Source organism: Oryzias latipes, chromosome 24, assembly GCF_002234675.1.
Source record: "Oryzias latipes chromosome 24, ASM223467v1".
NCBI classification, from domain to species: domain Eukaryota; kingdom Metazoa; phylum Chordata; class Actinopteri; order Beloniformes; family Adrianichthyidae; genus Oryzias; species Oryzias latipes.
In genome coordinates, this window is record NC_019882.2 from 9974661 (window position 1) to 9990092 (window position 15432).

General features: G+C 40.1%; 1 protein-coding gene across 4 annotated transcripts in view; it reads left to right on the forward strand.

The window, feature by feature from the left end:
• The window catches only part of mdga2 (MAM domain containing glycosylphosphatidylinositol anchor 2), a 225087-nt gene that overhangs the window by 79463 nt on the left and 130192 nt on the right, over positions 1–15432 (forward strand). For all 4 annotated transcript variants that reach the window (XM_023952705.1, XM_023952706.1, XM_023952707.1 and 1 more), the window contains exon 3: positions 10492–10666. In XM_023952705.1, coding sequence (XP_023808473.1) covers positions 10492–10666 — 175 coding nt within the window. The remainder of the gene's footprint in view (positions 1–10491; positions 10667–15432) is intronic.

Below are 15432 nucleotides of genomic sequence, written 5' to 3' on the forward strand. Positions count from 1 at the left end.
CAGCTGAGGCTGATCTACACACCTACAGGGGCAGAGGGTGGCGTTTCCCATAATGCTTTGGTAGACTTTGGATGTAGACCCTTCTCTCTTCCACCATCATTGATCTGTGTGCTTATATTTTTGTTCAACCATTTTTATTTAAATGAATAATCCTGACTGATAAGAAACACGGATGTCTGTTCAACCCAATCTGGAAAATACATGAAATGACTAACCTGATCAAAGTACATTCAGAAACCTGAGATGTTGAGCTAAATCCACAGTAGACCCATTTTTATAGAGAGACTGACAGAATTTAATTGAGGCATTCAAATACAAAACATAATCCAACAAAGATAAAAAGGTTGCAGAGACCAGGGGTTTACGAGCTCTGAGGGAAAAGCAGGATTTAGTTCAGTAATAGAAGCACCCTCAATTCACAGATCAAATTTGCTATATGTGCCTGAAAAAGACAAACAAACAAAACTCCCCAGGGCTTATAGCTTGAAACTCCATCCAATGGATTTACGTTGAACAAGTTGCGCTATCTAAATTTCCTCCTGTACTTTGTATTTATGTGAAAACTTCAGTTTTTCTTGGTGCTTAATGTCGATTTTAGTGAGTGTAAACAAGACTGAACTGAAAAGGCTCCAAGAACTGAATTACGTCTGTAACTGAAGAGGAGCAACAGTAAAGGATCATATCATCGGCACAATACATTTAACATCCCTTCCTGCCTGAATTTATTTCCAATATATGAAATTGTAAAGATACTCATTAGTGTTTTTTTCCTTTAAAGGGGATTCAAAGTTAAATGGAGTCCAAGGCTTATAGCTTTCTAAGAAGGTAGTAAGGCGCTATATTAGTATACACAATTAACCATTACGATTTGTCTTCTTAAGTATGCATTTTTTTTGCGTCTGCGACTTATAATCCGGAGCTTATAATGCTGAAAATATGGTACTTATCTTACGTCTTACTACCTTCTTATAAGGCCCAAAGCGCTTTATAGTCACAATATTCACCCATGCACACACACGTTTACATACTGAAGGCGGTTCCACTGCTGAACACTGGCAGCAACCTATAATCACCAGGAGCAACGTGGAGTTCAGTGTCTTGCCCAAGGACATTTCAACAGAATGTTATGTAAAATATAGCAGAAACCCAGAAGTTTAAGTCAAACTGTCGGCTGATCAAACTGTAACTATGAGCAACAAATTACAGCTGTTATGATCAAAATTCTCGAAACACTTGAAACAAGGCAATTTATAATGTATTGACAGTTCAAGATGTAAGGGTGGAATTAGCCCAAAATGCCCCCAATTGGAAATTATTGTGCAACACAGCCTCTACTAAAAAAAAAAAAAACTTGTGTCTACTAAGAAATGAAAGAGTCTAAATCTAATTTGACAACTGTAAATTCAAAATTCACTTTGTTTGTATAGCACCATTCCTGCTACAATGCATCTCAAAGTGCTTTCCATAACAAAACACACAATAGTAAGATATACTGTAAAATAGTAGTTAAAATAGCAGGCATAGTAAAAAGATAAAAACATTAAAAAAAAAAAAAAACACATCCCACAAGTACAATCAAAATAAATTGAATTAATTGTTTTAATAAAATTTCTAAAATCAAATGGAAACATGTGGACAAGTGAAAACTGTGTCAAGGCTTTGCAAAAAAAAAAGTTTTAAGTTTTTTACTTAAAACCTCAACAGTGGATGATGCCCCCGTCCTCAGGCAGGCTGTTCCAGGCTGTAATTGCAAAATGGAAATTTGCAATAATTTGGCTCTTATTTTAAATGTTTCTATGTGGTTCTTCATGATAACCAAGTGTTTGACGTTATTGGAGTTTTGCATGCAGCATTTTGCTCCTCTGTTCTCCGAGGCCCGCAGTTCACATCCAAATTGAACTAAATACTAGGTACAATATTGATAATTGACTCTGTTTAAAACTCAGCATTAAAATAATTTTAAAAGTTCACTCATAACATTTTCCAATACTATTGCTATTCCACACTGGGTGTCTACAAACTAAAATATTCTGACCATGTCTCATCCTGGTTATGACTCATTCGTAATATGACCTTATTCTGGATGAAATAATCGAGCGTGCTTTTAAATTGTAGTCATATTCAGAATCAGACTTTTTGAGATCATAACAGAGGAGCCAGGATCAAAAGGGCTTGTTTGGTTCTTCTACCAAGGACCAGTCACAGAAAAAATAGATATTTTTATAGATTCCCAGCTGTTGACTTATGCTGTGTTTTTTCTGCACTTGCTTTTATGATGGAATGACTTTCTTTGATGTATGTTTGCTTGTTTTCTTGGATCTTTTTGTGGAGAGGGTGCTCGAGAAGACAAGAAGATCATATCATATTACAGGATTGGGAAGGCAAGGAAAACTTTGTGACTGCTTTTATTTTTGTTATTATTCAAACAAATCGCTTCTTTTAGCATCATATTGTTAACTGAGCCCCATTTTCTTTCGAGAGTTCTCTCCTTCGTGTACTGCAGTGTCCTCGTTTCGACTGGAGATGCATGATGCTCAGTAATGTTATGCAATCCAGGACGCACCATGTCGTCAAGCAGTTCTCCACACGCTACATGTAATGCACAGCAACTGATGAACAGTCTCCCAACTTTTGCATTAGGCCCTGTTTCATTTGAGTGGCAGAAATTTGCTGTTAACACTTGTAGAGTTTCACCTCTTCATTAACTTACGATGTTTATGAGACAGGTAAGCAGAAACTGTGCTTCCTTTAACATCCTTGTACTGGTACTGGTTTTCATCTGAGATAGCCTTCATTCAACTAAAGTCTGCTTGATCAGAAGAAATGCAGTTGCAGGATAGAGATGGATTTCCTCATCCATAACACTCTTGTTTTCATGCAGTCTCATTTTGATCCTCAGACATCTTTTGAGGGACTTTGGGAAATTAAGCATTAGTCACAACTGTCTCTACAGCTGTCTCCGGGCAAAAAATGGGCAAACCGTACAGGGCACGCCAGTGGCCTGGACAAAATAGCAAGGTTGTAGATGGCTCGGTGATCTTGCGGGGCAAATATGTTTATGCACGTTTTCCTCTACAGACATGCTATAAGCAACAGGTTGAAGAAGACACTCATGGAACACGCAACGGTAAATTAGGGGTGAAATAGGTAAGACAGATGCATGTTAATTAAGCCAAAAGGGCAGTTGTGACTCATGATTTATGAATAACTGGAGTGTGGGGTGAACGATAGCATCACCACTATGACACAAGAGCATTTCATTAACAAATACGTCACAATGAACTTCACAATTTCAGTTTGTTAATTTATCAATTGTTGAGATGACCAGCAAAGATAAACAATTTGCTGAGTTTTCTCTGCTATTGCTGTTGCCTTTGCTTCTTTCTTTAAGCTCCCGATAGGTATTTGCTGCCTGTGAGAGCCCTGACAGCTGTTGTAATGTTTGGAGTGAACCTGAGTTGTATTCATAGACTAACTCCATATGACTGGTGATGTCAGAGGGAGACAGAAGTATTCCAGCAAGGAGCCACCCCATTTCCTCATCCGGCTACCACTGTGGTACCATAAAATGTCTTCTACGGATTTGTTGGATGGCAACCCCGGAACTGAAGGAGGAAGGGTGCATTTCATATTTGCAAAAGGCATTTATTTAAAAAAAAAACAGCTAATTCATGCTAATTCAGTCCTTCCTAAATATTAATAAATGTAGCCAAATAAAACAATAGCCCAAAGCATTTCAAACCTTTAACAAAAATATACATTTTTATCCAACCAGTTTTATTAATTTCCTGATAATTACTTTAAAATAACCTTAAAAAATTATGTGATAGCTACTGGTGAAGGCTACTGGAATTGTATTATTTTTATCTAATGACCTTTATTTTGACCTTACAATTGCAATCAAGGCTAAAAAGTACGGTAAGTCGTTTATCAGTAATTCTGGGGAAAGTTCACAAAAGGTTCAGTCCCTCTCTCTAACAACATGAAGATTCATGTTTTCTTTTTTGGTCTGGTTCCTCTGCGTATTAATAAACCAAATATATACAGCTTCTTGTGTGCAGGCTTTCATTATTTCTGCTCTCCACATTTATTCATTGTCTTTGAAGCTCAGAACAGACATCAAAGAAGCCCCGAGGATGAAGCCATCTGCTCGTCTCCTCTGCCCTGGCCTCCATCCATTATGTCCACACTACAATATTTGAGAAGCGGGGCTCCTGGTGCCAGCGACACCACACTGCAAACACCCTTTTTTTTTGTGGTGCGGTTCAGTTATCAGTCTGGCAGATTCAACTCTCAGCTCCACAGGTCAGACAAAGCAAACAGCTAAGCTCAGGGTCGCGGACTTGCTGTTTTCTGAAGACCCGTTCAGAATCCGTGATATGATCTGGATGCTCCTGTGATAGCTGTCCCACGCTGCAGCTGTCTCCAGCAGATGGTGCCCTTTTGGGGTCTTTTTACTTTCTATTTTTAGGGTGCCATGAGGTTTTAACGTCAAATAATCCCTCAGTACTTATGGTGCCACTCCAGTCCTTTTGAGTGGGTTCCCAGTGGCCTTTTAATTCTGATTATGCCAGTTTTAGCAAAAATCTAACTAGGACATAGTTTGTGCAGAGCAGCAGTGTAGCTTATAAGAAATTCAACTCTGAGTTGTGGGTGGAACTGTGGGCGCAGAGTAAGCCCACCCCCACTTCCTATTATCCATCTGTTTACAGGCTCTCTTGCTAGCCTACAGCCCCTCAACCTAAATGCTGAGCAATTTTGGAGCTATTCAGCCTTGCAGTTTCATGTAGATGCTGGCTCGGACCAGGAAAACAAAGATATCTAGGTACCCGTTTGTATGCAAGTGGATGCATCAGAATTGAGCGGAGCAGAAAGCTTGTGGCCCACCCAGCATATTTTCGACATCACACATATGATCTTTTTCAAACATTTTTTTTTTCATCTGACATAATTTACTTTGTTCTCAATAAAGAAACACTCAAAAATGCAATAAAAATGCAATTTTCCACTTAACTTTCTTTATATTTTTCCTCCATCATTAGAAAAATGCCACAAGAAGATGTGCAAACACCAAAAAAACAATTTTCCTTAGAGAGGATTTTAACACTTTGACTACATTGGACAATAAACAATTTTTCCAGGTTTTCTTTGCATGTTTTGATGCTGCTTGTCATAATAACCACTGTTGCGATGACTGTTTTGTTTAATAAGTAAAACAAAAATATGCCCAAAGAATTCTGAATTTTTGTTGTTTTCCCTGATCTTTGGATTGTTTATTCTCAGCAGCAATTACCACACACCACCATTGGCGCCCAAACGAAAAGATGGAAGCAATTAGAGAGCGGGAAACACCACAGCAGGCATCACAGCAGATTCCCGGAAGAAGTGTGCTCCGGCATATGATCCCTACACAACAACAGACGTCAAGTGTGCATAATTAGAGCTTGCCACAGCATCTCAGTGTGCGCGGAGTCCGTCGCGCTCGAGTTTATAGATGGATGTAAACGAGCCTTTAGGTTCTGTTGCTGATCCTGCATTTAGGACGTGTGACGTACTGTCCTTTGTTTTGCCAAACGAAGACAAAAATGGGGAACTAAGTGTTTTAGTGGATGCTTGCTGCTGTCTGAAGAGCTCCTGCACGAGTCAGTCCCAAAAAAACGGCCAACAGAGCTGTCAAAGTCAAGAGAGGGAATTAAATCTGTTAACACCTCTCAGGTCAGGAATTATTTGCATTGCACAAAGGAGAGTGAAGGAGGTCAAAGTGTTCTCACCAGGTGTTCTCCAGGACTCCCTCTGTGCGCCAATGTTCTTAGATGTACAAAGTCAAACAAGTGGAGGTATGAAAACCGCCTCAGGGTGCAGGAAAGCTGAAAGCTCACAATCATGTGCTCTCCTGCTCTGTGAACAAACAAAGGCTCTCTGCCTCAGAATAGGGCTGTTGGAAAACCTGACTGTGTTCACTGTTTTCCTAAAGCTGAGAAACCTTCACATAAAAGGAAACGACTGCAGGGGAGGAAGAAAAAGCAGCGGGAACACTCTGTTTTGCTGAGGTCACTTGGTGCCATTGAATGGGAAAAGTGACACGTTTCAGAAACTAACATTTAGTATTCTGGAAGCTAAACTGGTGGTGTCCTTAGCTGCTGCAAGACAACCCTGGAGGTCCAACTGCTTTAGCATTGAAGGGAAGCTGAGCTCGGACTTTTCCAGGGACTACTTTTTTGCATGAGCCTTCACTAAGGGCAAGAATTCTCCTAAGATCAAGTTCTTGGCTGTAACTCTAAGTGGCATGTAGAAAATGCCCACCAAACAACAAAATTACAATGTAAACAAGTTTCAAGTTGTTAGCAACTTCCAATATACCTTCTAATTAAAGTGCTACAAAGCAGGCCCATGTTGATCCTAATGTTGTCCTAAACCAGTGTTTTTCAACCTTTTCTGAGCCACGGCACACTTTAACCTTAAAAAAAATCCCGCGGCACACCAGCATCCAAAAATTAAAAAAAAGAAGGATAAACTCATAGTCTGTATTGATCTACAGCCCCTCCACAATCTCACATGCATTTTTGAGATAATTGTTGCAGAAAAAGCTGTAAACTGCAGCTGTTTTTTTCTAAAAGATTCAATAAAAGTTAAGTTAGACGATTTAAAAATAGTTTGATGTGTGTTCGTTGGTTTCAAGACGTCTAACGACAGATCTCCTTGTGCCCTGTCACTCTCAAAACCCAATGCAACATGGGAGATGTAGTGCATAAAACGGCCGGAGATCGGTTTTCGGAGCTTCATTGTTTTGTTCACTTGTTCCACGGTCTGATACCGGATTCTGTGGAAAGCTACAGCGCAAAAGACGAGCTTTAGCTGGTATTTTTGTTAGAACTGAGCGACTTTACGAGCTAAATCGGGACAAGGAAGTGAAGACTTTAACCACTTCTGATTGGTCAGACTGATGACATGTGATTAAGCCCCTCAAGAATGATTGGTGGAGACAGTCAAAGGGACGGGACTTTTCCCAAATACAGCCGGAGCTGCAGCTGAATCGCGGTACGGTCATTCTTATCAAAATGTCTTTAATAAAATAAAATAAACGCAAAGAAAAAGTATTTTACGATCTTTTATATTCCTAACTCCTCAGTGTTTTATCAGGGCCTGTTTGGATGAACACAGAGCTGAAATCCTGGAGATGGGAAATGTTTTTAGATCAGTTAATGAGGGCAATTTTCCACGGCACACTTGACCATCTCCCACGGCACACTAGTGTGCCGCGGCACACTGGTTGAAAAACACTGTCCTAAACAATATCTTGAAAAAAGTATTTATTGCAAAAAATCTCAAAAATGTTTGGATGCATCCTTATGTTTTATTTTACAATAAAATCAGCCAATGAAAGCAGAGGCTTTACGTCATATCAGCCAATGAAATACACAGTTTCTGCCTCTAAGCTCAATTAAACTGGACTGATTGTTATAGCATGTGCTGCAGGACTGGCGCAATGTTGCAAACAAAACAAAAATGTGAGGCATATTCGCTGTTTAATGAATTGTGAATACATATTCCAAATGGACTGTAGTGGGTAAAGAGGTGGCATCTGTGTCCAGCTTGATTGCCAATGTTTTTAGCCAATATTGTTGCCATCCTAACTGTTTTTCACTGTTAAGGACAGTGAGTAAATGGTGGCTAAATCTGCTTTATTTCTGTAATCTAATCTGTAATCTGTAATCTAATGCAGTAACTGAAATATTTAGGACAAGAGTTTAACTTTATTTTTAATAAAATTCATGCTAGTTGTTGTGCTAATTTTTTACATTGCAAACTCTATAAACTAGAGCTAAAGTTGTTAGGATGCTGGCAGATATAAAGTGAAATCATTTTTTAATTGTAGGTCCTAATTATTAACTATGTTCAACAATTATACCCAAAATAGTCTGAATTTCAGCCTTGAATGTGGATGTGGACAAAATGATCCCTTTAAGTTAAACTCACTCAGAGCACGCCATGAGACCCTGATAGCCGGTGCAGGTGCAGTACGAACAGATAAACTCTGACGGTCCTGTTAGACACAGACTAAAAGCCTTAAAACTTTGGAATCCATTCATTATTTGTAACAGATGCAAAAAAAACAACAACATGTAAATGGTGTATATTTATACAGCACCTTAGAAGGCCCACAGCGCCACACTGGTGGGAGCTCCACTGTCGAACACTGGCACCAACCTGTCACCACCAGGAGCAATGAGGGGTTCAGTGTCTTGCCCAAGGAAACTTCCACACAAGGGTGGACAAGGTGGAAACCAAACCCGCGATCTTCCAATCAGACGTCGACTTCTCTATTTCGGCACTAGAGCTGCCCCAGTAATGACTAGGGGAGGAGTTGTTGACAAGGCTGAAGTTGTTGATTTGGTATTTAAGGGAAAGGTTAAGGGGAAATGGGTAAAATGTTAAATCTACACAGACAGCAGACAGTTTGAGATTTTCTTTACATATTCTACAGAGGCGGAAGATTCAATAAAAAATATTGGTGGATTTGTAATCGTTATTCCTATCTTGAATCGTATACTTTAGATTATTCCGCCCCTTAATTTCCTCTTTACCATCTGATTAGAAAAAATACTTAAATCTTTAAACCTGTCAGTCAGAACAGCAGAGCCCCCCCCCCCAATCTCTCTGTGTAATGATACCTTGCTTCTCCTGATGCTGTCGCTTCAAAACACAAAAGGATCAGCACATGATATGATGCTATCACCGTAGCATCCTGAAGTGCATCTTCTCCGCCTGGAAAGAGGAAGACTTGACAGGTGGAGCTTGTCCATAAACAGCACCAATCTGTATGCTTGCTGGTTCTGGTTGCAGAGCCCTGAGGCTGGAGTGATCACAGAAGCTGCTCATGCTGTATGCTTTAATGAAGACAGGAAAAGGAGATGATGGAGAGTCAATTACAGCTTGGCGTTGGAGGGTAACACCGCTTCACCTTTCATCACACCTTATGCTACGGGCTAACGGGGCCTGATCAGTTCGTTTAAGGTTCTCATGCTGAGACAAGGCTGCTGACAATTTTGCCTTCGAATACCAAGAAGTTACGCTCAACCTTCAACACGTTGGACCGCTGTTTTTGATGTGAGGCAGGAAACGGCGTAAGGAAGAGATGTGACTTAAAAGAAAAGTGTGAAACTTCATAGAATATTTAAGTATAGAACAAAAACAAAGACAAAATGTAAAAATCTGCTTTCTTTGTTGTTTTCATGCACAAATCCAAACTTTGTATTGTTATGTCAAGGGAGTTAAGTTGAAAGACGGTACTCTGTTTATCAGTTAGTCTGTAACTTCAGCCAGGAGCTGCAGGTCGTGAGGAGATGGGAAAGATCATGGAAGCAGGTGGCAGAGATGGAATTCCAGCACTGGGATGGAAGAGATTCTAATCAAGATCAAATGGAAGAAATTTGGAGTAGAGCTCCAGGAATCCAGTTGAGGTGGTTTAGACATCTGTGGGTGCCACTGCAGTCCACTTCATCCAACAACATGTCAGATGAAGGTTTTCCTCCAGCTGTTTTCAGGCCACCCAACATCACCCATGCTTTTGCCTGTTCTGAGCAGGGATCGCCAGGCGACATCGTGTTCCTGCACCCGGAGGAGGGTTGTCAGGGCCGCTCCTCTGCATGTGTCCTGTCCCTGAGGGGGGTCACCTTCATGTGTCCTATTTCTGTAAATAGCCACCAGTCCTCCCCCATGACCTTTGTCTTAAGGAGGGACTGCTCGCCTTCATGTTTCTTGTCCCTGAGAAAAGTTGTCCAAACTGATCCTCATTCTGCCTATTTCTGGAGCCGGGTTGACCATGATACCCCTCATCTCCATTTGGCTGCAGGAACTCAAACTGTTTTCTAGATTTGTTTTTGTTCTGTTGCCCCCTATAGTGTTGAACTCTGTTAGGGCATCTGGAATCTGCCCTTGTTTGGGGAGGGGTACTATGAGGATTGTGCACTTGAGGTTTTTTAAGTAATATTCCTTGGTTTTGGTGATGTTGTTGAGTTTCTGAGTTGTCCCCCTCTCACAGTCCCACAAGGGTCGAGTTATACATCTACGTATTTTTTCCTTTTTTTTTATAATTGTCCTCAACAGATGTAAATGTCTGATTTTCATTTTTTTCCGCTGAGTTTTATCCCTTTATGTCTTCCTCCCAAGGTTTTGTCATGTTCGAGTTCATTTATGAAAGGTTTAAGTTTCTACCACCGAGCCTGGTCTCCTTCATTTTGGCTTTCACCAGTTCCTGACAGGCCGAGGGGGCCTGTTTTAAAGCATTACGAAAAACCTATGGTAGGCCTTGCAGGAGACCAAGGACATGCTGGAGAAGTTATATCTGACCTAAGAACATCTCAGTATTGTCACAGTATTGCCTCAGACCACTGCAATGCAAACCCAAACAGGCGTTAGCTTAGGGTTGCACTGTTGTTCTATCAATGGGCTTTGCTTGGTTAAGTGATGGCTCCTTTCCTCCCTCCACAGATCCGGTGGACAAAAACAGCAGGCAGTGTGTCGGACCGCTTCCAGGACTCCAGCGTGTTTAATGAGACACTACACATCCAAAAAATCCAGAGGACCCAAGGGGGGCGCTACTATTGCAAGGCGGAGAACGGCCTCGGTTCTCCTGCCATCAAGTCCATCCGGGTGGACGTCTACTGTAAGTAGATCCACACATCAACCTTTCTATAGTCCAGTTTTGTTTGAACTGCTTCCTTTCTTTTAATTTATATCATTCATAAACCTTAAATGAGGAGATTTCTCCTGTTTTATCAGTTAAGAGCCATTTAACTATCAACACAAATAAATGGACAACAAATAAGATCACAGACACAAAAATATCCCTTTTTTTTGCCTGAAACTGATCTGCCTTTCTGTTGAAGCTGCAGCCTATCTGGTCTACTCCTGAACCACAAACAGTTTGACATTTGTCAAAGAAAACAGCAATTTATTCATATTGCTTTATTGATTTGGCATTCTTTGGCTCAACGGTAGAGACGTGAGAGTGGTGACCTCCTCTCAGAAACGTCCTGCTGACCTTTTTGCCGTTGTGATTGCACACGCTGTGCAATCCTGACTGGATATCTTATATCAGAAATAAAATTTAAACCAAAAACAGTGCATTATGGGTGTAGTTTAACCTCACATGGAATCAAATGCTTTATTGTCATCATTTAAGGAGCATGACCAAATTAAAAGCGGCCAACATGCCAAAGTGCAACATGTTATTTATATGTTGTTTCTTTTTTATGTACTCACATGTCATGCTATCAGGAAAGCCCAATGAAATTCTAGTCGTTTTGTTGTCACCTTTTTAGAACTAAATTACAGCTGTTTTATACTGTTTTGTATACTGCCGTACCTTTTAATAAAGCGCTTTACAGTCAGAGGCCCATTCACCCCTGCAGAGGCATTCACACACCGATGCCGACTTTACTTCCATACGAGGTGCCAACCTGTTACAACCAGGTGAAATTTAGGATTCAGTGTCCAAGGACACTGGTGCATGGGCGGGCAGCGTGGGAACAGAACCCGCAGTTACTTGATCAGAGGTCGATCGCTCTACTTTTGCACCACGGCTGTTATCATCCATAAATCTGTCTGTCCAGCCACCCACCAACTCGTTAGCTCCCCGTCTGACTCAACCACCCACCTATCCATCTACTCCGTTTGAAAATTTCTATGCAAACATCACTAGAATTACTTGATCTTCATAGTGAACATAGGGCTTTATGGTGGTGTAGTGGTTAGCACTCTCACTGGGTTAGAATCCCGACTGGCCCTGGACGCTCCGGCAACCTCCAGCAGTCCAAAAATATGCAAAACAGATGTGATTCTGTATTGTTCCCATGTGTGGATGTGAGTGTGTGTGATGTAGCTCTGTGTGGTCCTGCAATGCATTGGCGAAATATCAACAGTGACTGGGAGAGGCTCCAGCAACCTCATGACCAGGGTTTAGAAAATGGAAGGATGTATTGTGAACATGACAGTAGAAGAAGATTAAACATGGATTTACCGCGCAGGAGGAAAAGCCGAGAATGTTAGATTGGCATGAAGAAAAATTTGCTGTTGAGTTTGTACTTCATTACCTGATTTGGGGATTTTATTAAAATGTGCCTCAAATGGCAAAATCCTTTAGAGATCATCTTTCTGGACTAAATAGGACTCCCAACACCATTGGAGTTGATACCAGACTGATCTGTGTGCTATATGTTGGCGACAAACACACAAAGCTTTCATATAAAGTTCCAGACACCAGCTCCCCTCTGGCTCCTAATGCAAGCCCTGACCCCATTGGATGTAACATCACACTAGAAAATTGCCCTTAACACGGAAGTAAGCCAGACGATGAATTGCAGGCTGAACTTGCACAGTAATGCCAAAGCTCCCTCATCTGGCTTTTAATATTCTGGTAAATGAATGGTCTGACGGTGAATGCCAGTGCTCTTTATGTGCTCTATGAGCAGATTTTATTGTCATTCCATTACATTTAATATGAAAACGCTTTGCAAAATAATGCACAGCTGTGTAATTTAGACATTTCAGATGTGGAGAATATTGCTTTTATACTGCAATGCTCCAATCATTTGGATAAATAACGACTGTAGTATCACATGCGGACATAAAAGCTTCAATTCAGAGTGTTAATTTGTTTGGGTCTGTACATGCAAATGGGTCTGAAAGGAAACTACTATATGTTGGAAGTTAATAAGCGCTGCGTTTAAAATCCCTCCCCCCCATGTCCTTGGTCTCCAAACATAATATGTGTGCATGTACGTGCTTCACAAACCTTGTGTTCTGTTGCACAACCTGAGAAAGCACATTATTCCTGCAGAGCAATGTTGCTTCCGTCCCCTGAGGGCGACTTGAATTGATGGACCTCTGCAGCTTCTGCTATGTTCACGGCTTTAAACTTTCATTTCAAAACCTGCTTAGGACCTGGTTCCAAAAACATTTGGAATTCTGTTTTCCTTCTCTTTTTATCTTTATTGTGCATGAATTTGCTTTGTGTTCTTTTTTTGTTTCTGTAAATTAGCCCAGCAGGTGAAGGGAAGAGCTAGTTTATACACTTGTGAAGCCCCACAGCAGTCATGGACTGCATGGACCACATTGTTTACGCAATTCTTCCTAATTGCTGTGCATTTGAGCCTTTTTGAGCATCATTAGGAAGCTACTTGGGAAAAAATGTTGGAATTAGAAGCGAGCTTACAAAAGTTGCGTTCCTCCATTGCTCGTAAAGTTTTCCAAAGAATATTGTGATAATTTAATATATAACTTGTTGGATCGGAATGAATAAAACACTATGAGAAGTAATATAAACACATTAGGAAAGTAGGCGTGGTTCACAAAAAAATGTCTGTTGCCAAGGAAATCAAAAAATGTACCTTTGCAGATTCTTCTAAAATATACATAAAACCTGTCCGTACCCCTAGGGTGACCAAAAAATAAAATGGCAGCTATGGGAATAAGACAAACACAAAGCTGCCATTTTGAAAATGTGTTGTTTTTGTTGTTGTTTTGTCTTTTTTAATGAATTTGTCACATGCAGCTCTGACCAGGGTGGCAGGGGCAAAGTAAAAGTCATGTAGCAGCCTTTCAGCCGTGGCTTTAATTTTCTTGTTCCCTTTTTGTTCGTCTTCATTATAGCTAAAATTGTGTTTTATCATCACCAAAAAAGAGGGATTTTTGTTTTAAGTTCTGATCTTATATTGTTTAAATATAAAGCAAAAAAGGTTTCAGACAAAAATCCATTTGATGTATTTCCAGTATGACTCATAAAGGTCTAAAATGTCCTGATTTGTTAAAGGATGATTTTTTTTCACATAGCATAATTTGTGTGTGTGTGTCAGTTCTGCTAAGAAGTAACTCCTTTGAAGTAGGCTTGATATTTACTGCAAAAATATGAAAATCATTTGATTTTTGGTTCTAAAATTCATGATAAAATTCAATTTACAATGTGTTAAAAGGCAATTATGTGTTAAAGACCCACTAAATTAAAATGAAAATATTGAGATTGAAACTGTTTCATGGATGGGTTTTCTGCAGGCACTATGGTTTCCTCCCATGATCCAAAAACATGCTTAGTAGGTTAATTGGTGACAGCAAATTGTGCCTAGGTGTGTGTGTGGTTGTGTGACCATGCAACAAATGGCATCCTGTCCAGGGTATACCCCGCCATTGTCCACCACTTGCTGGGATAGGCTCCAGCAACCCTGTGATCCCAAAACGGGTAATGTAAGTTCAGAAACATGCTTGATTTTATGTCATTTTCTCCTTCTTTTGAACTCAAGACAAAAGAGTCCTTCTTTTTCTGATATATATTTGCAGACAACAGTGGATGCAGTTTATTTTTCCCATACAAAAGTTCAGTTATGGAGGTTTTATGATGAACACTTGGAGTACTTCATGGAGGACACTTTCATAAAAAAAATTTGGATGAAGCTGGATTTAACACAGAGTTTGTTTCATCAGGGTATGGTTTACTTCAGCAAGAGCTTGCTGAAAAAACTGCTTAGTAGGCTTCCATTTTACCTGTATTTGTACAAGTGCATGAATAGTTTTGTGTATAATAAAAACAAGGTAATAACCCTTCTGCTATCTTAGGCACTTTAACATTGGGAGTTGGGTCATCTAGACCCACTAGACAGTGCTCTGAACCTTTTTTCTTCAATGATTTGTGATCTTCACTGGTGTCCATGGATTACATGAAATCTTTCCACCTTTATCCACCTTTGTCATGGTAGGGAGAACACGTCAATGTAAGGGTGGGGCCATCTAAGATAGCACAGTGTGGTTGAATCCCAAGAGAAGAGCTATTCTAAACATGGGCCAACACACCCCCACCCCCATATTGATTGGTATGAGAAGTTGCAGAAGGATCTAAAGGACTTGGTACCAAGTGAGTATTTATTTTTAACAAAAATGATTTTGAAGCAAAGATATTACTAAAGAATTAAAATGGCTTTAAAACATTTCGTCTTCAAGCTGAGCTGGCAACCGCTCTTATGAAGATGGATTATAATATTCCATCTGTGTGCATAAAAAGTGCAAAGTTTTTTCAAAGTTAAATAAAAGGATCATTAAAAAACGTACCTGTTCCGCCACATTTAGCTTATGTCAGGAATTGAAAATTTAAGTCAAGTCCTTTACAAAACCCAAAAGTCCTTTTAAGGCATTTTCAAACTGCTGACACTTCAGTTGTGCTCATCCACCGTCGGGTCTGCGGGGAAAGTCTTCAGCAAAGTTAATAAAGGAGTCCTGTCTGACTCTCACTCTAATCGATTTTAAGCTTTAGAAGCTCTTTTTGTTTTTTTTCCCAGCGGAGAATTCTTTTTTAGTTTTCTCATGTAATTTTAACTTTTAATAATTCTTTGAACAAATGATTGAGAAGGTCTTAAGTGTTCTGCAGGGTCCACTCACTGCAGT